Source organism: Lepisosteus oculatus, chromosome 23 (assembly GCF_040954835.1).
Source record: "Lepisosteus oculatus isolate fLepOcu1 chromosome 23, fLepOcu1.hap2, whole genome shotgun sequence".
In the NCBI taxonomy this organism is placed as follows: domain Eukaryota; kingdom Metazoa; phylum Chordata; class Actinopteri; order Semionotiformes; family Lepisosteidae; genus Lepisosteus; species Lepisosteus oculatus.
Genome location: NC_090718.1, coordinates 12,171,489 through 12,198,170, shown reverse-complemented (window position 1 = coordinate 12,198,170; position 26,682 = coordinate 12,171,489). Strand labels below are relative to the sequence as shown.

Below are 26,682 nucleotides of genomic sequence, written 5' to 3'. Positions count from 1 at the left end.
AATTTAGAGGTGCAATGTAGCCTGTTGGTGCAACAAACAGTGCAGGTGTGTTTGGACTGCAGGAGGGAACTGAAGCACCGGGTGAAAATTTGTGTGACTGCTGGGGGGGGGGGGGGGACATACAAACTCTACACAGGAGGCAGTCCAGACCAGGATCGAACCCAGGACGACCCAAGACCCAGCATTTCTACGGGGTCTTTACCACATACCTTATTTCTGCTGAAGTATAAAATCTAAAAATAGGTTAGTAGACGGACGGACGGACTAAAAATATATTTTTTTAAATCAATAATTACAAAAGCTTTAATAATTAAAAACGGTTTACACTTATATAGCACTTTTCTGGACACTCCACTCAAAGCGCTTTACAGGTAATGGGGATTCCCTCCACCACCACCAGTGTGCAGCCCCACCTGGATGATACCCAGTCCTCTCCCCACACACCAGCTCTCAGTGCGGAGGAGAGCAGAGTGATAAAGCCAGTGCAGAGATGGGGATTATTAGGAGGCCGTGATTGGTCAAGGCCAATGGGATTTAAAAAAAAAAGATCAAAATGTTAGAATTCATAAGAGCCCATTACACCCAGAAAGCATTGAAACACACCTAATTTCAGCAACAGAAGTTTTTGAGTTATCCATTGTATAGTGCGCTTCCAAGTGCCTCACTGAGAAACCCTGAAAAGACGAAAATGCAAGATAGGTTTTTACAATCTAGTTTAAAAAACAATAGGTGAAAACAGCAACCGTAATGAGTTTTGCTTCTATTAATGCGTCGAAAACACACAAAAGCCCAGCACCTGCTATTGTTCTACGTTGAAGGATGATAACGATGTTCTGGCCGCACCTAGACACGATTTCGAGCGTCATGAGACATCGCCTCCTGCTCACACCCAGTCGGATCATTTGTTCTTATATGGGCCAGGGGAAAAAAAATGTAAGAAAAATGTATTTACCGCAGCAGTTGCGAGAGGCGATGGAGCGATAAAAAGCAAAGAAGCACAAGAGAAATCAGGGCTACGGTGATCCGCACGGCAGTGAAAACGAGAGCGCGGAAAGTCAGCGCAGAACTGGGCCGGGATGTGGGCGAAGGGACGAGTGAGCAGTTCAGACCCAGGAAAACACCCAGTCCGGTCTAACCGGCTCCCGCCTGGCTCTTACGACACGCTGCAGGACAAGTCTCGTCCAGCTCTCATTGGTTAAGCGGAGAGAAGGCGAAGGACGCCCCGCGCTCACCTGTGTACTCCTGCTGTTACTACCGCCCAGACCGATTCACACCCGCAAACCCTGCCGGAGCCGCAATGGGCGCACTCCTGCTGGCTGCTCTGGGTCTCCTGCTGGCCGCCGCTGACGCGGGTATGAGGGAAGAAGGAGAAGAACTAATTAGAAATACCCGAAGGCGATCACAATGACAGATTGCGCCAATGCAGTACGAGCAACAAAATACGGATGCTTCCCTTGTGAAGACAAACACCGTGTCTGAATTTTAAAAGCGTATTGATTAGTCGATGTGATCTATTGTGTTGAGTAAGACACTTGCAGTTTGATTCATTCCAGTTTGTACTGCAAAATAAACTGGCGTCTTTAACTCCTCAATTTAATAGGCGACTTATTCCGACTCCCAACGAATCTAGGCAGTGTCATTCCTGTTTACAGTGACACCATTTCTGCGACTTATATTTGTTAAAATATCTTTTTTTTTCCTCCAGATTTCACGGTCAATGTTCTCGGTGAATCCGATGGCCTGGTCACTGGACAGCTCTCCGACTCGGTGATTCTCAGTCTGCCTCCCTGCTCCCTCGCCGGGAACACCGTCAACATGGTGTATCAGCAGGGCGGCACTCAGAACAAGGGTGAGTCTGGAGGCTGTTGTGCATTGCAACGTTTTATAAGTGATTTCCTTAGAGAGCCGATTAAAAGAAAATTTGCGGTTCATGGAGGTCCGGTGTGTTTCCGCGCCCTGTGCGGTCGTGTTGAAACACGCACAGGGGTTTGAACCCCGTCACCCCGAAACAGGAAACACACAACCAGTGCCTTTGCTCGTGTTTGACTGCATTATGCACTGTATAATGTACAATGACTAAGGTGTGCCACCACAGTTAATGTTCAAAAGGTTAAGCTAAAAAAAGTTTGTTTTTTTCGCTACAAGAATATGAATTAAACTCCCCCCCCAAGCAGTGTTTTCAGAGAAGAGTTCTGTATGTATCCACGGTATGACAGCTGCAATTCTAGACTTCCTTTTTGTTAATTACCTTCATTTGTCTAAAATTGAAAATATTTATTATAATTATTCTTCTGACAGAATGCTTGGTATTCAAAGCCAAGCACTTTGATTAGACCCTTGTTAAAAAAACAATGAATATCTTCAATAACCTATATGTCATGTATTGGTACACTCATTAATAATAGTATAGTTAATATAAAGTGGAGCAGTGGTTAGCACTGGGACCCTGGGTTTAATTTCAGACCTGCTGTCTGCTTGGAGTCTGTACGTTCTCCCTGTGATCGCTATGGTCCCAGGTGCTCCGGTTTCCTCCCACAATTCAAACACATACTGGTAGGATAATTGGCTTGCGGGAAAACTGGCCCTGGTGTGAGTGTGTCTGTGTCTGTGTGCCCCGCAGGGGGCTGGCGTCCCGTCCAGGGTGTAACCTGCCTCGCGCCCATTGCTTGCCAGGACCGGCTCTGGCTCCCCTGCTACCCTGGCCTGGTTGAGATGGTTATAGGATGGATGGTTGGGTACAGTAGAATAGACCCTGCGCTCTGACCCCAAGCTTCTCTCCCTGTCTGTGTGTCTGTGTCTCCATGGAGAAAAGCTGGGGTATGCGAAAAGATGAATTCCTAATGCAAGAAATTGTATAGGGCTAATAAAGTAACATTATTATTATTATTATTATTATTATTAATATATATGTTTTAATATGGTACGGTTAGAACTGTATTAAAACATTAATAGCTATCCTAATTCATGCTACAGTTGCTAACTCACAGAGTATGGTCCTATGCAGCGCGTGTATTTAATTGTGTATTTCCCACACAGTCAACTTGACTGGCATATTCAAGGTGCCGGTGTGCCGGTTCAAGAGGGACCTGATCACTGTCATTGCAAACAGTGGCCAGTTCACGGTCACCAGGAACATTGGCTACCAGGTGAAGAATCTCAGCCCTGCCACAAACTACACGTAAGCCACAATAATCATTTTACCGAGGACACCATACCGACAGTCTGCACGTTTCTGTTGAGCTCTTGAATGCTGTCAGATACCAGGATAATAACCATGATAACAACAAAAACGTGTCTATACGCTGTTTGAAATACACAGTTGGGGTGTCACCACATGACTTATAACTAGTTTCTTTGCGGCGACACGAGTACTGTATCTCTTCATTGGGTAGGAAACTCAGACCTTGCTAATATACCAGATGTAAAATCAGAATGAAACCACTTGGTATTGCAGGATAAAGCACCTACATGCTGCTCACGTTGTCTTTTCACTCAGGTTCCAATATTTTGTTGGAAGTGAGAAGAGCAACGCTGTACAAGCTGCCACCAGGACAGGTGACTATTTTCTTATGGCTCAGGTTTTCATGTGTCTGTTGATGTGTTGGTTTTCACACACCTGAGAGAAGCAAAGCAGGACAGTCCTTCTCTGTGGCTGTGGAAGAATCTCAGAAGTCAGAATTCTGGAGCATTTTCCGAAGGGGCTGCCTTGCATTAACACAATGGAACATGCTCTTCCAGTTTATGTTTTATCATTATATCTCACTGTAGTCCTTGAGGGCCAGAATACTGCAGGTTTTCCTTTGCAATTTGCAACTTCTTCAGACCAAAAAAAAGAGAGAAAGTGATCCGACTTCTTAGCACATGAATAACTCAGTGAGGTGATTAAGACCAGGGGTGTGATGATGACTTAATGACCCTGTGGGGACTTTGCTGTCCCTGCCACCACTCTGAAGAACGCTGGGGTGTGATACCGTTTCCTCTGCCTCTGCTTCCCTACAGTCTCGAATTACCAGGACATCGACGACGGGCTGCCGGCGCGCAGTGGGGCCATGGTTGTCATCACGGTCCTGCTGTCCGTGGCCATGTTCATTCTGATAGTCGGACTGATAGTCACCCTCGTGCTGGCACACTGTAGGAACTGAGACAACAACCGGCAAAGCAGAACCACTGGACCGGCTCTGGACCGGCTGCTTCGTGTGCAGACAGTTCTTCTGTTCTTTTGACCAGCGATACTCTTCTGCTCTTGTTTTCTGGGGGTCTAAATATTTCTAAATGTGTAACTTTCCTAACGATGATATTGCCTTTGTTAATATTAATTAAGATCCACCGTTTGGCCTTGTGTGAACAGTGCAGGAAAGGCTGCTGGGGAGATAAACGTCAGTGGAGCTCTGGCACAAAAAACTAACCACCTGGAACCTTTTAAAAGCTGACATTTCAGTTTTCAGCCACTCGCTCATATCCCATCTTCCCAACTAGACTGGGTTTACAGCGCTGTGAACGACATTGTCATGTGTTTATAGGCGTGTTGTTTAATAACCCGGCATATATAGTGGACTATGATTTGTGAGCATAATATAATCACGTTTTATGTAAGAACTCATTTTCATTTCAAGATTGCTTCACAAAGCCTTGCTACCACAAGGCTTAGTAAAAGAATTTGAATGAAATGTATTTTAAGTCTTCACTTGAGTTTACTCTCTGCGGTGCAGTTTTACATTGGGTGCATATTTTTTTCATTGCACGCTTTGCGAACTGGGACGCAGGCCGATGCATCCACATGGATTACATAGTTTGGTCTAAATTCCATTTTAAGGAGGGTCTTTGATAATCAATATTTCGTGGGGAGACTGTATTTTAGGTCTGATAGCCACTTCATGTTTGTAGTTTTAATCTGTTGCAGGTTGTATTGGTCAAAGTCCATTGTAGAATTTTTATTGTTTTTTACATTGTGTTTTATATATTCAGGTCTTTCTGCAGAATGCTTTTTGGCGTGTTGACTGAGCTCTGTGGATTTTTTCAAGACATAAAATTACTATTTCAAGATTTATTTTGGTCCATAGTGTGGATCTTTGCATACCATTAGGTGTTGGATTTTGCTATTTATTACCAGCTAACTTGTGAACTAGTTGGATTGGCATGCACTTCTGTTACTCTTCAACATGGGTATTCAGGAGAAAGTCAGAACAGCCCTTGGCCTTAAGGTGTTAAATGGTGTTGTATGTACCAAAGGACATTCATTGTGTTATATTTCCTGTGAATGCAATCAAAATTATCTTACAAATAAAGGTAGAAATAAAACTAAAATTATATTTCATTGAATTGTTTCATTTTTTTAAGAGACTGGAGAGATTCTGAATACTGTTCAGACATTGATAAGCCACAGATGTCACAACTGAAAAGCAGCGTATACTCAGATTTACAAGTACAAGGTGTTTAAAGAAAGTAAATGGTGTTTTAATTAATGTATTGGCCAAAACACAACGTATCAACAGGTGCCTTGGCTCCTAAACGTTGTTAATAATCATAATAATAATAATCATAATAATAATAATAATAATAGCACTCAGTGGGTTCAATTCCTTCCATATTATCAATATAAATCATAAAAATCGCATAAGGGAATCCGGTTACTCTATTAAATTCAATCTCTATCAGTGAAGTTAGCCTTTAAAAACGCTGACAAGTCGGTATCCACTCTGAAGAGTCGTGCTTACTTCCGCTGGGGGGAATAGTACATTAAGACGCACACTGGAAATTAATGGTAAATTAATCACATTAAATAATTAATCAACGCATATTGCGTTGTGACGTCGTATTGAATCCTCCATCAAAAAATAAATAAAAAATGAGTGAAGATAAAAAAGTTGTAATTCCTGAGTCATGTGCAATTAAAATATATATATATTAATAATAAAATATATATTTTAATAAGTTCATTTTGCAGATTGCATTTTAACGGATTTTTTCGGATTCGCAGGCATATATTTACGACATTGTACGGCGCAGGCCGCATTGCTGCCGGGCGCAAGTTCTGGTTTTGACGTTTTTCGGTCTTTGTGCTAACTTTTCCGACGTGAACTGTCCATGTCCCCTTCACGCACTAAACGACGGGGGCGAAATCGCCCGTTTCGTTAAATGATAAGTCTAAAGCTGCCCCGCCCGCTCCCTCCTCAGCGCTGCGGACACTTGGCACGTTGTTGATTATGTCGGCGTGAGAACAGACCAATTCGGGAGCGCGCTCTGATTGCAGGCCCGCATCCTCCGACTGCGGCCCCGGGGGAATAAAGGCAGGAGCTGGCCGGCCGGGCGGCCGGGTGGCGCGCCTTGCGGGCTGGAGAGTCTCGGCGATTAGGACGGCCGACCGGTTTCATCAACTTTATGGAGCAAAAAATTTAGACTATGTACGTTCAGGTGCAGAACAGGACGAAGTTCCTAGACCTCCATCTAGCGACTTGCCTTAAGGACTGGGACATGAGCGAAGAGATTAAATTGACCACCACCACAGACCAGCTGTGCCAAGGTAAGAGCTGTGAGGAAAGTTGGAAGAAGTGCGGTTTTGTTTTAACCCAGTATCTTGGAGCGGCTGCCATGTTGACTTACGGCGAACCTACAGTATCGCTGCGCGACAGCCCTGGTAAACGTGCTCGCCCAGACCGGGCCTGTCGGAGCCGGACCGTGCCACTGCGTGCGGAGCGGCTCAAGGACAGGGCTGATCCGGGCCAGGCTGGGTTTAGCCCGGGGCATGGGAGTTCAATGGGTACCACTCCTTCTCGCCTCGCTGTCAGCTGCTTGCAGCTCCAGTTTACACAATACAAAGCATTAAAGGCGTGACGCAGTTACTAATTTGCCCTATTCTAACGCCTTCCCCAGTCTTTGTCAAAAAGTCGCGTCGGTCAGTACTCGCCCTGTCGGCGACGTCACGCGTGGAGATGACGAATAAGGCTCTATCGTTTAGATTTTGCAACAGCCTACACCATTCTGTAAAACAAATGCCGTCTAACAGAATATCGGCCAATAACTCGCGTGTTTAAGACAGTATTTGTAATAAAGGACTAATCTATGGCAAACCTTAGACTTATTAAATCCTTCTATCCAAGCTCTGAGGCGTTTTAGGTAAATATATCTTTAAGTGAATGTTTTAAGCACTTAACTGCTATAAACCTTAACAATAGTATTGGTTCGTTTTTAAACATAACCTCTCTGGTGTTTCTATGTCTCAGATGATAAAATAAGCAGTACCTGGCTCTGCGGCAGTATGTGGTTCTCCAGATGCAGTTCTCGCCAAACTCCCTTCGGAAGCAGGTTATTGTGCTCCGTTTACACTCTACAAAGAGACAAGATTTACAATTTTGCAGCAGGGTTGTAGGAGCTGCAGGATCCTCTACACATTGTACTGATAAAGTAATATGATTTTGTAATGCCTTTTTTTCCCCAAAGATGCAGTAATGAGCTTGATGTATTCAGCAACTGGTCAATATAAAAACCTCTGCCATTATAACAGCTTTGCAAATAATACTGTTCAGCAGGTCCACACTGTCTCCAATCTGGAGGGTCCATTTGTCTGTTTTCTCTTAGGAACCTGGAGAGTTGAGAGAGGGGGGAGGGGGAATTATTAAACATGTCCAGCTAAGCGAAGTGTGAACTGATTTAATGTTAAGAGTCGATAAGAAATGAAAAATTTGAACAGACCCACCCCAGCTCTCCAGGACAGTAATAGCGGTTTTCACTGTGGTGCAGCTATCTACAGATGTGGAAATTCTTGTTTATTTCCCAGTCTATTGCACAGCACATGGCAGTAGTTGAAAACTGACTAGACACTGAAACTAAAGTGCAAATACAGTGGGAAGAGCACCGCCATGGCTAAAAGGTTACATGATTATTAGTGGGCCAATCTGGTGTGCCCACCAACCTTTTCCGTCTTAATTTCTGTTGTATTATAATAAGGCTCTGTTTAGGCATTCTGACTTGGCAAACTAAATTTTTCATTTAAAAAAAAAATTGTCCATTTGGCAAATCAAAACAGCCCATCTATATTGAGTGTAGTTTGATTTCATCACTTAAGTGAAGTAACTACAGAAGCAAACTGGTCTTTTACTAAACTCACCCTTTTGCATATACTAAGGGAAAAAAAGGAGAAAAGATGGTTTATATAAAAAAATGCTTGAAAATAAAATGGTTGCTGGTACTGATTTTGTCTGCAGCGTTCTAATGCATTTTTAAAAGCACTTTCATTGTGTATTTGAACATCGCCTCAAGGTGATAGTTTTTTTTTTTCCCCATAATTGTCTAAAGAATATTCAGTAAAAATGCACAATAATACAATCAAGGAATCAAACTGCCTTCAAAAGCATCCTGAAGCGTACGGTCAAGCTGTCTGGATAATGACATAAATGAGCTTATTTATAAGCCGGTCTCGGCTGCCCCCTCTGGCTTCGGTTTGACAGTCTGATCAAGCTCTCATTCTTTTCTGTGTCTCCTGCTCTGCAGAACCCCTGTTCGAGCCCAGTCTGTGGCTGGTGGTGAACCCCAACCTCGCTTGTCCCATCAAGTATCCTAGCCCGAAGACCCAGCCTTCGCCCCCGGGAGCTTCCGTAGGGATTCCTCAAGCTCCGAGGCCCACCCGCTGCCTCCCCCCCAGCTCGCTGTCTCCCCCAGAGAGAGCTGGCCACGATGACTCCCCGAACTCCCCTTCATCGTCATCATCGTCATCCAGTGACTACCTGGTGGGTACAACCGGGCCATTTTTACAGCTCAGCCTTTCGAACACTTTAAACTCGACTGTAGAGGAGGACCTGCAGGTCAGCTGTACCCCCCGTTATGAGCGATCCATATAAAACCCACTGTGCTGTGGTTTTCCACGCCCGGACTTGAGCAGTCCTGACGGATACCCAGCCAGCAGCCCTCCCTTCCCATAACACTTTGCGTCCTAGCTCACGGACGAGGAGGATGCTTCCTCGCCGGACCTCCCGGCTCCCCAGAAGCCCAAGGCCGCCAAGGAGAGGGGGCGCAGGACCGGCCTGGCCCAGAGCAAACGGCTGCAGAGGATCCTGCAGGAGAGCTGCAACCTGAAGTCGGGCTGCTGGCCCCGGCCGCCCGTCAACTACTGCATCCTCATCGCCATGGCGCTCAGCAGCAGCCGCGCCGGCAGCCTCAACGTGCAGCAGATCTACAACTTCACGCGGTGAGGGAGGCGCGGGCTGGCGTGAGTGGGATTTTTAACGCACTTTAAGCCAGCGGTTCTCAAACTGTGGTGGTACGCGGACCACCCCCCTAGGCGGTATACCAGATGACCCTGGAAATGTGTTGTGTGCACTGAAAAATTGAAGAATTAAAAATTGAAGAATTTTCATCTGTAATTTACTTAATCGGTTTCAGAAAGCTTGAGACGGGTTTTCATATTTTCTATTTTAATAAAATCAGTTTGTGTGTTCTTGGTTAAGTCGGTACAGCACATGTTAATACTCGAGGGCTCATGCTCCTCAAGGGGTTTCGGAGACCCGGCTTAGCGCTGCGTTTGCCAACAGAACGAATGATCGAAAACAAGGACCTCGCAGAAAAATCAAGTATTTGTGTCAGGGCTGAAAGGAACAGATGCCAAGAGGATCACGCACACCTGCTAAGAGCGAGGAGTATTGTACATCAGCCACCGACGCTAGCTCTGCTGCCGAACCTGACACAGACGGCACTGCTAGTGTTGGCAAGGGGGGGGACGCCTACAAGGCTGTACGATTCAAAAGCTCAGTGCAGTTTTTATGATGTGTGCGCACATGCACATGTCGGTCATTGAGATATTCTGTGGTTCCTATGAGAAGATGATTTGTAGGTGGTACTTGGTCCAAAAAGTTTGAGAACCACTGCTTTAAAGCCATTAAAATGCATCGCAGTGCGATCAAGCAGAACATCAGGGCCTCTTTTTCTGATGTAGTGAGGAGCCTTGGCAATGTACTTGGGGAGGAACAGTCTTAAGTGATTAGTGCGTTTCACCTGTATTCCTGGACTCCTACTTCTGCTCAGTGAAGTGAGTCAGTACCCTGCTGGAAAAGAAGTGTTTTGCTGAAGTGGGGCTTTTTCAATCCTGTCTGCTAGTTACATCAAAACTTCCTCGCAACTTAGGAGCTACAACAAAACGTTACGCCGCTTTCGAAGCTCAAGTCGCTGAACGACGGTTAATTCTTGCCCCCCCTTCCCCAAAGAGAGCACTTCCCGTTTTTCCAGACGGCTCCGGACGGCTGGAAGAACACCATCCGCCACAACCTGTGCTTCAGCAACAGCTTCGAGAAGACGCCGCAGCTGGTGTGCAGCCAGGGCAAGCGCAAGTCCTGCCTGTGGCACCTGACCGCGGACGGGCGGCGGCGGCTGCGCAACGAGATCCACCTGCTGACCGGCGACTCCATCGCCGTGCTGGAGCGGAGCATGACCAACCCCGGTGAGAGCCGCCCCGTTTTCTCAAGGACACCCCACAACTGGGGGAGTAGTGGCCCAGCAATGGGGCAATCGTTTTTTTTTTTTTTGGCATATCAAATTTTTTTTTTTCAAAAAGCTGGGGTTTATGTAGTCTAAAAATAACAGCGCCTGGGCTCACAAAGTACAAAATGAACAACCTGTACTGAACTTGAATAGTTTTTTTTTTTAAAGAAACGTATTTACTCGCTTGTAAATAGTGCCTTCTGTCCTGGTTTCTCTGTTGCGTGGCCCCATCTTGACCATCTGTGTTGGTTTAAAACGCTCAAGAGAATTGAACCCGAGAACTCTCCAGGTTCCCTCTTATCCCCGTCTTGTTTCTTTCCAGGAATGATTCGCACTTTATTTGAGCTTTAGGCACCAGGATCTGAAGGAATGATGTTGATGTGCCCTAAGCGGGTGGGGACCCCGGCCCACAGGCCAGCAGGCCTCCAGTCCCAAGCTGCTGACCGGAATGAGAGCCGTTTGTCCTTCTCTATGAAATGGCAGCTGATAAGACTGCTCCTGATGTCCGTTTATTATCTATTTTTGACTTTTCTGTGTTAAACCTACTCGTTTGTTCTAAATTTATTTATATATTTGATTATGAAGATGCAATATCCTTTTTTTTTTTGTAGATTTAAGTGTGAGAACTGCAGAAGGGCATTTAGATTTATGAGGGCCGCATTTTCGTAAAGACCACAGTCGCTAAATGTCCGTTTACAGCAGTGTTGTGCGGTTGCTGTTGGTTTATTGTTTCCCCATTATTTTCCGTACGTACTTTAAACGCTGGGTGGCTGTGTGCAGTCTTTTTTTATATATATATAAATAAATAAAAGGTTTAGTCGTACGTTAATGTTTATCATCCTGTTCTAAATTGAGTAGGAATCTCTAAATCCTCCCACGCATACATCACCAAACATCGCGGGTACCACCCCCAAACGAGCAAAAATGATGCTTCGGTTTCACTCAAAATTTAAAATATAGGACTCGCTACGGCCAGATACCCTATACTTACCTACGCCGTCTCTAGTTTTACGTGAGGAAATAATTCCTTATCAGTTACTTTAAAAACGGTGGCTTTGTAAATAACTGCAAGACCGACCCTAAGACATGATTGAAGTGTATTTTAGTGGAGTGCAAGATTTAGTTAAAAAAGTTATTTAAATTATTTTTCAGTTGCGCATAATCCTCCTTTTAAAGTAAGAGAGGGGCCGAGGCTGCGTGTACCCGAACCCATTTTATTTAAAAATTGCTAATTTTTCTGGGGGAAAAAAACATTCATTTCCAATGGGAACAACATATTTCACATACCTCTCTCCTGATACGAGGTTGGAAATACTAAATGAAAACAAAATTACTCAAGAACACTGTAACAAGGGTGCCCACCTGAACTCCGTTGCGTTACAATACCATTTTAAACGTTATTGTGTCAGGAAATATTATACAGATGGGGGGGTAACCTTCTAAAAATACTCATTGACAGTTTTTAATGTGACTGTGGTAGAGGAGGACTGTCGGTGTCAACAACCGTTGTCCGTTGAGGACATACTTATCAGTCTGTCAACGGTATGTCCTGCCTTAAGTGCTCGACAAGGCATTAAAGCTGACCAAACCCGATTTAAAAAAAAAAACGAAGCTACCAAATATAACCGAAAATAAATCTCTGAAAAACAGTTGTCTCGTACTGAAAAATAAAACCACGGTCGAGTTACCTGGAGAAGTGTAATTCATCCTCACCGCTAGAGGCACTACAGGCTTGGTGAGGCCCTATCGTGCGCATCCGGCGGTGCCGAGGTCAAAGGTAATAATTACGGAAGTCGATTTTTATATCATTTTCTGGGAATGAACGGTGAAACATGAACTGTCCGAGAAATCGTGTGTACTTTTTTTTTCTTTCGCGAACCAACGATTGGAAGGATTTCTTGAACATCCAAACGCTTACATTTGTACGATTTGCTGTAGGGGTATAATTTTAAACCTGCCAAAGAAATACCGATTCTGACTGGACCGATTCACCAGTCGAAGAAAAAGAAGCAATCATATTTCGGGTCGAGCTTTCCAAGATAGTGGAAACAGGTGGTTACAGCAGTCGATGTAGTTTTGCATCGACTAAATATTTCATTTTCTGAGTTTGTAATGTAGGCCTAAATATTTTAAGAGTTTGCAATTTGGTGAGCTGGGTGACTTTCTGCTTAGGGTTTGTAGCGAATACTTACAAAACTATAAAAGCAAGATCACTGTTGGCAGGAGTAGTTTTCCAGGTCATGGGTGCGTTTTACTGCTCCGTGTGCAAGCAGACCTCTTTCGCAGGAAAAGGACACATGTATGCAAAAACGCACCAGAACAAATTGAAAGCTGTCCTTTCCAAGTTCCTGGATAAGGTAAGTAGGAACATGGTGATATTATGCTCTAAATGCTTCAGCAACGGAGACAGGGATCTAAATAACCACATTATGGAGCATTACTGCGCTTTACTGCTGTGGGATCTACCATCAATTCCAAGTGGTATTCATAGTGAAGCTAAGGTGTGTAATATTTTATTACATACCATTTATTAAATAGATATTGAATCTGTTCATTGCAGAAGAATAAAACTGCATTTAATGAATGTATAATAAAGCTAAAATAAATGGAATAACATTTTTTCAACTTTTTATTTTAACCAATAGGTACAACTACAATACAAACGAGTACATGCAACATATCAATAACATCGTCAGGGGTATATATTTCAATACAAATGCACATTATGAAAAAAATTTAAACGGAGTAAATAAAGATAAGGTCCGCACCGCTTTCATGTTTTTACACTTCGAAATAGTCGCCAAATGCGCCATTACATCCATTTTAAAATGTTCAAACATAGGACTCTTCGCTGACCATTTCACTTGATGCAGATATAACGCGCAAGAATAAGAAGTCAATATAAACGGAATAACAGTCATAATCTTCACGGTGCCGGTTAAATTGAATGCATTGCAAATGTATCTCATTCAGTCAGTTTGAAAGGGGAAAAGTCCCGATCCGTGCGCGTCTTCGCCTTGCAATCGCGACATCCGAAGAGTGGTCAGTCACTCGGGGCCCTGTCGCCGCCTTGCAGGTGAAGGAGGCGCGCCGGTGCCTGAAGAGCCCGCGGGTGGAGAAGTTCGACCCCACTGAGCACGAGCGCCACGTCTGGTGCTACTGCTGCGGGCAGGAGGTGCGGAGACACGTTACCAATGGCAACCTGACGGTGCTGCACGGGGGGCTGCTGGAACACCTGGCCAGGTGAGCCCACTGGAAGAATCTGCAGCTGAGCGGCAACATTCTCCATCGGTGCGCTTGGTTGCTTAAGAATCCACACAGGACCCCCAACTCGCATCTTCGCCCTGCTGGTGACTCAGAGTATTGCAGTGGCTTTCACCCTCACCCAGCTCTTGGTGTGTGGGCACAGGCTGCAGAGTTACAATAATAATAATAATTGCTTTCACTTATATAGCGCTTTTCTGGACACTCCACTCAAAGCGCTTTACAGGTAATGGTGATCCCCTCCACCACCACCAGTGTGCAGCCCAACCTGGATGATGCAACTGCAGCCATAGTGCACCAGTACGCTCACCACACACCAGCTATCAGTGGGGAGAACAGAGTGATGAAGCCAGTTCATAGATGGGGATTATTAGGAGGCCATGATTGGTAAGAGCCAGGGGGAAATTTGGCCAGGACGCCGGGGTTGTACCCCTACTCTTATCGATAAACACCCTGGGATTTTTAAGACCACACAAGTCAGGACCTTGGTTTTAGAAAAGGTCCAGAAAAACGCTGTATAAGTGTAAAGAATTATTATTATTATTCACTATGTGTGCTATTGGCACTTCTTGGACTTGGGATTCCTTCTGCCGAACAGTTTTCTCAACATGCAGAGTTGAGAAATAATTCCGTCAACTCTTTGGGTGGGTTTCACAGGCACTTAATTGAATACGAAAAGGCCTACAAACAATCGACTGTTCATCTTCTTCTGGGCCCGTTAAGAAGAGTGAATGTTACTTAGGGATGTTGTAGAACTTATTGAATTCCGGGGGGGAGAACTGAGCCAACTTTGTTTGTGTCCTCAGAGGAAGGGTCAAGCACTAGCTTGGAGTCTGGGAGATGGGTAGAAAGAAACCACAGCAGGAAGCCATCTTGGGTGTGTGTGTCACATTGTCCCGTTCCTTTTCCAGCCAGGAACACAGAAAGAGCACGAATCGGTTCTGGTGGGAGAACAAAGCCGACCTCAAGCTGAAGGAGAAGTTTCTTGTCACCGAGGATGAGACCGACAGGTAATGACAAGGTCACCCCGTTCATGCTTGAAAGATCAGGGGGAAATCTACACTCGATAGAAAGTGCGGAAATGTACACATGAGAAAGGCTAGAAACAAGAGGAGACCTTTCGTTCAGTAGTAGTTCTGGTGTTTCCTGGCATTTTGAAGACAGTAGAAATTTTAAGGAAGAACATCCGTATTTGCTGCTCAGGACATTTTGTGAATTTCTGTAACAAACGATTTCTGAAAGGGTCCTGGTCAACTAAGGGGATGTGAAAATGTCGCTTCATTTCTTTTGATGCCGACGGCAAAGGTTTAAGGCGGAAGTGGCAAAAGCTCTGGAGGCCTTCGAGGAAAAGGAAGACGAGTACATCAAACAGGTATTTGCCACCTTCTGCCTGTTGTGCTGGAGAATGGTGGGGATTCTGGGTGTTGCAGAAAGCTACACTTTTAAAGGCTTGATCGTCTGGGAAACAGCATGGGTGTGTAGTGTTTAGCGCTGCGGTCTCACAGCTCTTCCTTTCCAGCTTGGGTCACATTCGGCAATGGAGTTTGCATGTTCTTGTTGCAATGGCAGGACATGGTGCCTTCAGTCAATAGATGTCCCCCTGTTTAAGTGAATGTGTGCCAGGTTAGGCTCTGGCTGACTGTAACCCTGTATTGGACTAAAGAGGTATTGGAATGGCTGTATGATCAATGAGGCACTTAAAATGTATGGTTATATTAAGAATATATTTGTCTGTCATTGTGTATATGACAAAAAAAATCACACAGTTATCTTGGATGCCTTCAGTACTTTGTCGAGACAGATTAATTTGTTCTTTTGGGGAATATTTTAATTGATACCGATCCATTGCTCTTGATGCTCCCTATCCATAATAAATACAACTCTGTGTCTCCTCCAAGCAAGCTGCCCACATCCAAGCTGTGGAGAAGCAGAGGCAAGAAATCCTGCAGTCTCTCTTAGAGGTTGGTTTTCCCAGGACGCACCTGAAGAGTATCCACTCACTTGTAAAAAGCACCCTTCTCTTTGGCCTTCATTGCGAGGAAACGGGCTCATTATTTCATTCCAGCATTCACAGGGATGAGGGGACAACTCTCTCCAAGTTTAGAAATCAAGCAAAATACCATTTAAGAAAAAAAATACCATTATGGGGGACAGATAATTTTAAACAGTGCAAATGTAGTCTGCTTGTATGACTATTTTTCTTTATAGTATGATGTAAAAATTATGCTTTTTAAAACTTCATCTTCACCACCATGTTTTGTTTTGTTCTTTGCTGAATCAGCTTGTCTAGGGGAACAAGAAAACCGTGTTTAGTTTTGTCTGGTGTTCCTGTTAACTGTTGCTAAAGATTTTTTTAAAAAAGAAATGGTCTCGGTTATAAAGCGAGAGAAAGCAGCCATTGTTGACTTTTCCTGAATCGAACCCAGCCTGAGACAGAGCGGGAGATCCCCAACGGACTGACCCAGCCGGACTCCTGGAACGACGAGGCCAGGTGAGAGACCCACTGCCGCAGTCCAGACACCGAAAGAGCACCCACTCCAAAAACGAGCCCCTGTGCTCAGAACATCACCCCACACATGCGATACAGAAAATGCCAGGGAACTCTGGTCGCATTTGAAATGGAATCCCCTCTCACATTTGGAGCAGTAGTAGCGTTGGGCGGAGTGGTGGCTCTGTGGCTAAGGATCTGTACCTGTGGCTGGAAGGTTGCCAGTTCAAATCCCGCAGCCGGCAGAGGAATCCTACTCCGTTGGGCCCCTGACCAAGGCCCTTAACCCCAACTGCTCCAGGGGCGCTGTACAATGACCCCAAGCTTCTCTCTCTCTGTCTGTGTGTCTCATGGAGGGCAAGCTGGGGTATGCGAAAAGACAAATTCCTAATGCAAGAAATTGTATAGGGCTAATAAAGCAACATCATTATTATTATTATTAGCGTTTTATTTAGCAAGTTAATGTGGGACATTTGTAAAGACTGATGAAATTAGTGCCAGGTATTTCTTCGAAAGAGTGTGATTGTCCACTTTCCGTTTCTCGTTTTCTTCCGAGATGTTTTAGGAATGCCTAGGCAACTCTCCATCTTAAAAGTTAACTGCGTACAAGTTTTTTTTGAAGTAGCTCCGAAGAAACTCGTGTGCTTGCAAGTATGAAGTGTGGGAATAGTACTTCCGGCAGGCCGGCGCAATTTTCACAGCTCCCTGACGCGTGTGAGGATGGTCTAACCCTGTTTCAGCGCTGGGAGCAGCTCACACTGTGGAACGTGGAGGCCAGCAGAACTGACCAGCCCCCAGGAAACAGGGCCTGTAGAGGACACTGTCTGGGCAGGAACAGCACTGAGCTTAACCTTCATTGGCCACCAGGTACAGCTGCAGCACGCAGCCTGCTGAGTCTGGCAGTGAGAGCTGCGATGCCTATTTCACGGTGTAGAAACCAAGAGATTCGAGCCTGAAGTGTCCGTTCTTCAAGCCAAGCTTTATTGTAGGCACACAAGGAGCAACACATTTCAGGCTTATTGCTGTATTGCTCAGAGGGGATATGGCTCTACACAGCTTATATATACTTTTCTCTACACCCTCCCCCTCCTGTATTTGAGGTGGCTTTCTCAAGAAACTCCAGGACTCAGAAAGCACTTAAAACATTCCTTCCTTATCCGGAGTTTAGTAGAAACATCCCATCCCCATCGGGGAGTTTAGTACAGGGTGGGAGAAGCATCTGTGCAAAAGCAAGTGTGAAGGTTAGAGTTTACCATGTGAATTCAGCAGGAGTTCACAGCTCCTACCACTATATGGGTACAGAGCAACATACAGATTCTGCTAGCAGACTCCATCAACGGTATTCATTTCATGACTTAGTTGGAAATGCCATTACATGAGGAGAAAATGTTTCACTTTATACTAAATTCTTTTTTTACTGGCACGGATAGTTGAAGCTGTTGATCATTATTGAAATCCTATAAAATGCCAGATATGCTCACTGCTTGCATTTTGTTCTTTTGCAGGATGCATCTAACGGAGGAAACATCCATACAGGTAGTATGTTCAAGCTAAAAAGCGTGCTCCATGCAGGGCTGTGTTACAGCTGCAGCCTGGCCCATCTGATTTCCTTGTCCCCTTTAGGGGCCACCCCTCCCTGGCTACAGGACGACCCGCAGGAGGAGGGGTCCCGGGGGGCCGGGCGAGAGATAGGCCCGTCCCACGAGGAGTTCCTGAAACGCAGTGAGTGGCCCGGTGTGACAGCGGCGTCCCCAAGCAGGACAAGTCCCCCCGCACAGGGGACTGGTGGGAGGGAGGGGGCTCGTGGGAAATGAATCATTTTGGATCGGGGAGGTTGGTTCTCAGGGAGGTGGGAGTGCGCTGCTCTGGGGAGGGGGGGGTAGTCTAGGACGCAGACGCGGTGCAGAGCTGGCGAGTGATGGCGGTCCACCCCCCCCCCTCTCTCTCAGAGGAGCAGGAGAAGCTGCGGAAACTGCCTTCCCACCGCGTGGGGGCCAATTTCGACCACAGCTCGCAGACGGACGCCGGCTGGCTGCCCTCCTTCGGCAGGGTGTGGAACAGCGGCAGGAGGTGGCAGTCCAGGTGAGACTGGCATCTTGGCATCACGGGCAGAGTCTGTTCACTGGGCCTGTTGCTCTTTATTTTACACCAGATGTGTCCCCTGTTGTTATTCCTGAGCCTAATGCTCATGGGAGACCCCTCTAAGTCTGTTTTTACCAAGCGAAATATAATTAACAAATATTTTCACAATCTGGAATGTTATTGTAAATAGCAATTGTATCATTTATTGTATCGCAATCTTAACCTAATCCCTATAGACTTCAGTCCTTCTACTCTTCTATCCCCTCTTAACCAGCTTACGGATAAAGCATTTAACTGCTGACAACACCGCTGTGTGCTGTTCTGTTCGTGCACTGATAAATAAACCTTGATTGATTGATTATTTTCCTTGCCGAGCTACAAAAGAACAGTGCCGCCCGCGATGGTTACAAGGAATCATCTGTTCATGTGTCATGAGAGGTTCGGAAAGATGAATGTATTCGTGAAGCCAGAGTGGTTCGAGGTGACTTCTCTTGACCCGCTGTCCTCGTCACCAGGCACCAGTTCAGGGCTGAGGAAGGCGAGCTGGCCCAGCGGAAGAGAGCCAGAGGCGATCAGCGGAAAGGGAGAAAGAAACCGCGACTGCAGGGCCCTCAGTGAGAACTGGCTGGGTCTCCTCACGCAACACGGCATGGCGTTAACCCCACAAGACATCTGCAAGCGGGCATCGTAACCGAGCCCAGAACTACACCCCACGACCGCTCGAAGTGTTTAGGAAGGCTCCGTATTTCAGAGCGGTAACACGTTCTTACAAAACAAGTATAGAATTCCCCCTCTGAATGCATCCGTGTAAATGTCATTGTAAATAAGTTGGAAGTTAATGTCATTTAACTGAATTAGCAATTGTATTTAGATGGAATTAATTAAAGCAGTGTTTAAAATGATGGTTTAAGTTCTGCTTCCTTAAAAACCTTAAGTTCCCAGTTATGATATTTCTGTTTACATCGGTGGCAAAAAGAATTTGGCCTTGGAACTGTGATTCAGTTGTCACAGGTTTACTAACCCTACCCCACGTGATCACTCTTTTAATATTTGAACATTTTGAACAAGCCAAATTCAAATCCTTCAGTGGGTATTTTCACATTCAAAATGCAAGACATCGAAGCTTCAGTAGCTTGCCCAATACACCTTATTGCACGTGAATTGTATAAAAATGTTAAAATGTATACTGCACATCCCCCAGGGTGAAATCACTTCAAAGTTGTTTAACCCTTTTGTTACAATGTCTGCAGTGAAGGTGAAATCTCCCAAGTCCTCCGCTTCTTCAAGTATTTAAATGAACCCCGCAATTCATCTCAATATTGCAGGAAGCCATATCCTTTCCATGTGCTCATGTCCCAAGGTCAAAGGTTACATCCTTTCATTTTTCAATCACTCCACTAATCCCAAGGATTTAAATCACCCACTAAATGCCCGATAGGATTTAATGGATGTCCACTTGCTGGCCTCGAGGGCATGTCAATTTCACATTTTCATTCCAGGAGAGGTGTTCATAGCTTCACCATATGACTACCATTGCTATTCCCAGCTTTTCAGGCGCTGGAAGCTTCAGAGAGACCGAAGAACAGTCTGGAGATATCAGCCTTCCAGGACAAGGAATGGACACCTCCAGCTCGCACCCTAAGACAGGATTTTCCAATAGGAACCCAGGGTACAATACTTTTCGACCTTACTCTATTTTATAGAAATAAGCTGGATACTCCCAGATCTGAAAATTCTAAAATGTTAGATTTTGGGGTCCTTGAATGAGGGGTGCGCAACTCTGATTCAGGTGGGCCATCTGTTTTCTGTTCTTGCTTCTTGAAACATCCATTACCTAACTGAACCGAACGCAGTGCAAACTAAAACCACCAGAAAATGGAGTTACAAAGACAATGTGAAGTCTTGGTAAAACCAACCTGTAAAAATCTGGATTCTAACCCTCTTGAAAGGAGTTGTGGATCACTTCTGATAAAAAAAAAAGTTATCCATCTCTGCTCTTTAAGTCATCAGGATTTTTATTCCAAGGTCCCAAAGTGCTCAACTCTTCCTTGGTCTGTAACACTGGCTTTCCAAGTACAAAATCAGGAAGAAAACCTCCCAAGCCCAGACAAGAATAACTAAAACAAAAACACTGCACCACCACAGAGATTTAGTTTTCTTTTTATTTATACAATACCAACAAAATCTTCACAGGTATCCAAGATGCATTATCTGTAAAAAACAAAAAGCAGATCTTAAGTCAACTTTCCAACACCGCACAGATTCAACTGAAGAAACATTTACTCTTTTCCCCCATAAACAAAGCCAGCCAAAATAGTGCCAAACTTCAGCCTGCAGGACCCAGTAATGAATCGGACTTTCACATGGCATGGAAACATTCAACAGAACCTTTAGAGAATCTCTGATGGACAAGGGGCACTGCTGCCCTTGGCTCTTTACAGTATAAGACATAAACTCAGATTGAACATTTATGTTCTGTGCAGTATCAGCTGCTGCTAGTGTGAAACTGCAGTAATGTTACACATCCTTAAACCGTCAGTTAAGCACCCTGAAGTACAGTATGCCAACACCTAAGATCTTGACGATACAGGAGCACAAACTTAAAAATGGACCATAAAACCACTTCGCTACATTTTAAACCATCAAAACCAACTGGTTAACCAGCCGTTTCGCTGCAACAACGGACCCACATGAAATATTAAGAATATTGAGAAACTGCAAGAGCTGAACAGATTTAACAGCGTGAGAAGACGGGTGGACAATGGGCTCCAGGGAGAATGCAGGGCTCCGGGACCTCGACGATCTCCACTGAACAGGGGGTGCAAGACTCTCACCTGCTTATGCCTCCTTCTCGTCCCCAGGAGCGTCGCCGCCCTTGGTGTTTCGTGTGTAGATGACCTGTGCTCTGTGTTTGGAAACCAGCTTGATCATTCCTAGGAGGGAGAGTGGAGAAGAAAACACCATCAATGATTCAATCTGTGCAACGAGACCGAACGAGAGACAGGGAGGCGAACTCGAATAACTCAGGTCAGGGCTGCCGTTCTTCAGTCTAGGAAGTCATCTAGACCTCTGGACCTCCATCCCGCCATGACCTCCAGATAAACCCTACTTGCATGGAGCAACCCAGCTTCCATCAGCACCAGCCCGGGACTCCAAGCCCCAGATGGACAATTTATTAATGGACAGATGTCTGGGTTCTATCCGTAATCCTGACAAATGCCAGATCTGGTGGGGGACAAGAATAGCTGCAGAACGCGCAGGAAGAACAGAACAGGGCAGAGATGCAGCCAGGGCCCCAGGAAGGCTGGGTCTGTCCCACTCTCCGCCCCTTACCGAGAGCAGGGGAGCGCAGGGACCGTACCTTTGTTGAGCAGCTCCTGGAGGGCAGCCCTGGCCAGGGAGCCCCTGATCTTCAGTCTCTCAGAGACCACGGCAGGCGTGATGAGCTTGTAGTTGGGCACCTCCTTGTACAGCTTGTCGTAGGTGGCCTTGTCGAAGAGGACCAGGTTGTTGAGCTTATCCCTCACCTTCCCCTTGGACCACTTCTGCTCAAGAGAGGAGAAGGAAACAGCTGGTTATCTCAAAGCGTGGCTGTCAATTCCTCCAAGTTTCACCATTTCTGATTTCCTACAGAGAGCTGCCTTCCTTACAGCAGTCCATATCATAAACTAGCATATCACAAATAGGGAGCACGTGCCTCCACATGTACTTTACAGCACTCTTAACACACTGATCTCAAACCCTTCAACAAAGATGGTAATCTAAGAACCCAGCAACAGCTGTCTCACCCTGTACCTTACCTCAAACCCTTAAAACAAAACAGATCACACAGAGAGCTTTTACCAGCAAAGAAAAAGGGGGAATTAAGAGAATTCCATACAGAAAGAGGCTAAACTATGTTTCCTGGGGAGTAAAATAATCATGGTTAAGAAATTAAAATCTCCCATAGTGTCATTCCTCTGTGCTCTGAAAAAGACACGTCAGGCTATAACAGGAGATTGGAAATACAGCATAGCATCACCTATCCACTGACTGTCTGGCCACTTTATTCAGCACAGGACTGTGGAGGAGCAGGAGTCTATCCCAGCAAGCAACAGGCACAAGGCAGGAAAAGCCCTGGACAGGACGCCAGTCCATCGCAGGACTTGACACACTCACACCAGGGACAACTGTCCCAGAAGCCAATTCATCCTCCGGCATGTCTGTGGACTGTGGAAAGAAACTGGGGCACCCGGAGGAAACCCACGCAAACTCCACACAGACAGCACCCCAAGAATTAGACCCAGGGTCCCTACACTGTGAAACAGAAATGCCTAACCACTGCCTCACCCTTCAGCATAACAAAGGTAAAAAAAAAATACACGCAACCATAAACTTCCAGCGTTTGGAAACCCATTCTGCTTAAGTCAACATTTCACAGAATGATTACTGCCGCACCGCCGGACACGTTAACGCGAGGTCGGAGTGAAGCGACTTGCCTTCTTCTTGGCCTTTCCTCCGGACTTGTTGACGGGGTCCTTGTCCTTCTTGGAGGACTTGCCCGCATCCTTCTTCTTCTTGTCGTCCTTAGGAGGCTGAAGGAGGAAAAGGGAGACACGGGCGTTTTCAATGGCCGTCTTCTAGGGGTCTCCCATTCGCACGGGTCATTGGGGGAAAAACCCTGCCGTAACTTTTAGAGCAAGACCTGATCCATCGCACAAATCTACTCTGATTTATACAGGACGTTTTTTTTTTACCTGCTGGAATGCTGGTATTTTTGAATGTGTCGTTTACCAGCGATACTGCGCCAGAATCACCTCTATCCACGCGATCATCCACAGCTACGTTTTGTAAGAAACGTTTCAAAGTCATCACTTCTTCTGCAATTTCCCTCACGGGATCAAGAAAGTATCTATCTTATTCTGATCTACTCGGCTCGGTGGTGGGAGAAAGTCTGCTCCTATAGACAAGGGGATTTTCATGTGAATTAGTGAACATCAGCAAGCGCTAATACCACCAGCTCCGGCTGTGCTAGCAGCAGCTCTCGGATAGCGCTAGGGTCGTTCACATTTCAGAACCGAATTAAAATGTTTTGAACACGTTAAACATCTGCAGGCCTGACAGCACGCTGTCGCGCAAGCAATGTGCCAGCCAGCCCTGGCCTGAAAGGTTCGTTTTAAAGAGCTTCTATAACCCCACCAGAGCCCCTTTCCGCGAATCTGAAAACTCTCCAAATATTGCAGCTCCCTAAGGAAGAAATGAACGGCCACCGTGAACGAAAAGGGTCACTTTTCCACTGCAAAACACCCCCAGAGTCCTCACCATGATGCTGCAGCGTCAAGATGTCGGACAGAAAGGAAGAAAGCCCCTGCACGAGCCCCTTAGGAAACCCCGTGCTTCCGCGCTTGCCGGAAGTACAATGTACGCGTGAAAAGCCTGCTGGGAAATGCAGTTTTCTAACTAGAGAATCACGCCCACCGTGCAGCGACGTGTGACGGGGTTGCGTTCAGCTGCGCGGAGCGTCAGAGTAAACATGGCGATATTTAGTGTGTATGTAGTAAATAAAGCTGGCGGGCTTATCTATCAGTATGACAACTACGTTCCCCGAGCGGAAGCCGAAAAAACCTTCAGCTATCCTCTGGATCTTGTGCTGAAGACTCACGATGAGAGAGTGATCGTGTCCTTCGGCCAGCGGGACGGGATCCGAGGTGAGAGACTTGCAGGAAGAAACGCTGCGGTCGAATTCGTGGCCTGTTGTGCTTTGCCATCAGGTTGTAAAATGAAAGACTCGGAGTGGAATGCATGTAAATACGCGGACTGAGCCCACATTACAATGTGTCGTACATGCAGTTTGTTCTGAATCTCGGTTTCGTGAACCTCCCGGGCTGCAACGGACCCTGGCTGAGTTCAGCTGGGCTCCGCGGTGTGTTGTCCGTGTAGTTACGTTACGTTTTGTCTTCGCAGTGGGCCACGCCGTGCTCTCCGTCAATGGCGTGGATGTCAACGGGAGGTATACGGCGGACGGGAAGGAGATCATTGAATACCTGAAGGATCCGTCCAGCTACCCGGTGTCGATCCGGTTCGGCAAACCTCGCCTCAGCTCCAATGAGAAACTGATGCTGGCCTCCATGTTTCACTCGTACGTGCTCAACCCCGGCCTCTGTCCCTTTTCTCCAGCCTTCCCCGAAGTAAATTTATCCTCGGCTTACAGATCGGGTCGTAGTGGACGGGTTTTAATATAAACCAACCACTCTCATGGGGTGGAAGCGCTTGTGTCGCCCTTTTGTGTGGAAGTAACACGGTCTCCGACTGCGGGATGCGAGCGCAGGCTTGACACGTCCCGGCATTTAAAAATAAAATGGATTTAGGCCGCGTATCTCCCTCGGTGACGCATCCAACCTCTTTTCTTCTCGCTAGGCTTTTTGCCATCGGTTCCCAATTGTCCCCCGAGGTCGGGAGCTCCGGCATCGAGATGCTGGAGACGGACACTTTTAAGCTGCACTGCTTCCAGACCCTCACAGGTAAGGAAGGCGAGCGGTCGGGAGGCGCAGCTGAAGGAGTAACGAGGGGGGGAGACGTTTTCCTAACGTTTTGTGCTTGAATGGGGTCGTTCGGTGCACACCCCGTGGAGCAGCGGAGGAGACTGAGCTTGTCCGGAGGTGGGAAAGCAGTCGAAGGAACTTCAGGCTGCTAGCGCTGCTGCTGCAAGTTGAGCTGATGATCCAGTAGGTGGCGCTCTTCCCTCCAAACCATGGGAGACTTGCTGGGGAAAAGCTAACGTTGCTGCTGGAAGAGGTGTTAGTGGGGCCAGCAGAGGGCGCGTACCCTACGGTCTGTGTGGGTCCGAATGCCCCAGTATAGTGATGGGTCCTTCAGATGAGACGTCAAACCGAGGTCCTGACTCTCTGTGGTCATTGAAAATCCCAGGGCGTTTCTCGAAAAGAGTAGGGGTGTAACCCTGGTGTCCTGGCCAAATCCCCCCTGGCCTTTACCAATCATGGCCTCCTAATAATCCCCATCTCTGAACTGGTTTCATCACTCTGTTCTCCTCCCCACCGAGAGCTGGTGTGTAGTGAGTGTTTTGGCACACTATGGCTGCCGTCGCATCATCCAGGTGGGGCTGCACACTGGTGGTGGTGGAGGGGAGTCCCCATTACCTGTGAAGCGCTTTGAGTGGAGTGTCCAGAAAAGCGCTATATAAGTGTAAGCAATTATTATTATTATTAGACTAGCTCTTTTGCCACTTTCCTCTAGGGCCCAGCTGTGGAATTGCAGAACCCCTTTTGGTTGTTAAAAGACACGGCCTGTCCCTCTGCTCCCCAGGTATCAAGTTCATAGTCCTGGCTGACCCCCGGCAGTCAGGGATCGACGCCCTCCTGAGAAAGATCTACGAGATCTACTCCGATTACGCGCTCAAGAACCCCTTCTACTCCCTAGAGATGCCCATCCGGTAACTTCCATTCTTATGTTCCCATCCTGCATCCTTCTTCACGGATGCGGGAGGCCGAGACATTGTACAGTTCTGTTAGGAAAATGTAAACATACCAAATATTAGGGAGACGTCGGTTCTCTGAATTCATGAGGAGAACTAAAGTAAGAAACAATTAAATCTCCTTGATTATTTGTTTTTTTCCCCTCTTCCGCTTTGCACCTGCTTTAGGTGTGAACTCTTTGACCAGAACCTGAAGTCCGCTCTGGAAGTTGCGGAGAAAACCGGCACGTTCGGACCCGGATCTTGAGCGGGGGAGGACGGTCCCGGAGACCGAGATTGCCAGACCTCTCGCTGAAACCTGCGGCTTTTTCTCGGGGGTTGGCATGAAGCAACCCTCAAATAATCTGGGTGGCGACAAGACCTGTGAGAGGGCACTGATCTCGGGAGACATGTGGCCATCTGCCCTTGGCATTTCATTAGTTCACCTCAGAATACTCTGAGAACCCCCCCCAGTCAGAGACAGATTCCAGAAAGCCACTGTCTTAAAGCGATCATGAGCCTGTGCAACTGTTTTATACAGAAAGTCTGAACTTCATCTGTTTGTGAGTGGCAGCCCTAAGCATGGCAATATCTGCAGGATGATTAAAGTCCCGTAATGGTCTTGAAGCTGCATTGTAAATATTACTAATTCTAATATATTGGAGGCAGGTCTGTACATACTATATAAAAAGATAGTGCTGGGTGTCTTTTGTTTTTTTTAATACTGTCAGCCCATGTTCATGGCATTGCATTCTCTTCTCAATCCTAAAATGTGGTAGCAGTGGCTCATATTGGGAATGGTGCAAGAAATGTCCCTGATATACATAAACACCTCGCCTGAGAATGTTACCCTTTATGATTTTTTTTCTTAAATAAAGGGGTATCTGAAAGTGTCTTTTGGACTTGTAGTATTGTGTCCTTTGAGGTGAGG

The 26,682-nt window shown here is 46.2% G+C and overlaps 5 protein-coding genes across 5 annotated transcripts; 4 read left to right on the top strand and 1 right to left on the bottom strand.

Annotated features, from left to right (window-relative positions):
* Nucleotides 1-1,012: 1,012 nt before the first annotated feature.
* On the top strand, nt 1,013-5,309 carry upk2 (uroplakin 2). Its single transcript, XM_006642236.3, has 5 exons — nt 1,013-1,352; nt 1,706-1,849; nt 3,037-3,178; nt 3,497-3,555; nt 4,000-5,309. The coding sequence occupies exons 1-5, from the start codon at nt 1,298-1,300 to the stop codon at nt 4,140-4,142; spliced, it is 543 nt and encodes a 180-aa protein (XP_006642299.1). The 5' UTR covers nt 1,013-1,297; the 3' UTR covers nt 4,143-5,309.
* A 1,090-nt stretch (nt 5,310-6,399) lies between these two features.
* On the top strand, nt 6,400-11,051 carry foxr1 (forkhead box R1). Its single transcript, XM_006642237.3, has 5 exons — nt 6,400-6,520; nt 8,488-8,723; nt 8,931-9,181; nt 10,194-10,426; nt 10,790-11,051. Exons 1-5 carry the CDS (start codon nt 6,400-6,402, stop codon nt 10,816-10,818), a joined length of 870 nt encoding a protein of 289 aa, XP_006642300.1. The 3' UTR covers nt 10,819-11,051.
* Nucleotides 11,052-12,276: 1,225 nt separating this feature from the next.
* On the top strand, nt 12,277-19,203 carry cenatac (centrosomal AT-AC splicing factor). The gene is made up of 11 exons (XM_015337392.2): nt 12,277-12,824; nt 13,544-13,710; nt 14,643-14,741; nt 15,037-15,103; nt 15,630-15,692; nt 16,158-16,222; nt 16,960-17,086; nt 17,725-17,755; nt 17,843-17,941; nt 18,169-18,301; nt 18,817-19,203. Exons 1-11 carry the CDS (start codon nt 12,708-12,710, stop codon nt 18,917-18,919), a joined length of 1,071 nt encoding a protein of 356 aa, XP_015192878.2. The 5' UTR covers nt 12,277-12,707; the 3' UTR covers nt 18,920-19,203.
* Nucleotides 19,204-20,445: 1,242 nt separating this feature from the next.
* On the bottom strand, nt 20,446-23,710 carry rps25 (ribosomal protein S25). Its single transcript, XM_015337412.2, has 5 exons — nt 23,603-23,710; nt 22,780-22,875; nt 21,663-21,846; nt 21,136-21,234; nt 20,446-20,512 (listed from the first exon to the last, which is right to left on the bottom strand). The coding sequence occupies exons 1-4, from the start codon at nt 23,603-23,605 to the stop codon at nt 21,140-21,142; spliced, it is 378 nt and encodes a 125-aa protein (XP_015192898.1). The 5' UTR covers nt 23,606-23,710; the 3' UTR covers nt 20,446-20,512; nt 21,136-21,139.
* Nucleotides 23,711-23,770: 60 nt separating this feature from the next.
* On the top strand, nt 23,771-26,646 carry trappc4 (trafficking protein particle complex subunit 4). Its single transcript, XM_006642168.3, has 5 exons — nt 23,771-23,988; nt 24,245-24,419; nt 24,698-24,801; nt 25,604-25,730; nt 25,941-26,646. Exons 1-5 carry the CDS (start codon nt 23,814-23,816, stop codon nt 26,017-26,019), a joined length of 660 nt encoding a protein of 219 aa, XP_006642231.1. The 5' UTR covers nt 23,771-23,813; the 3' UTR covers nt 26,020-26,646.
* The last annotated feature ends 36 nt before the right edge of the window (nt 26,647-26,682 follow it).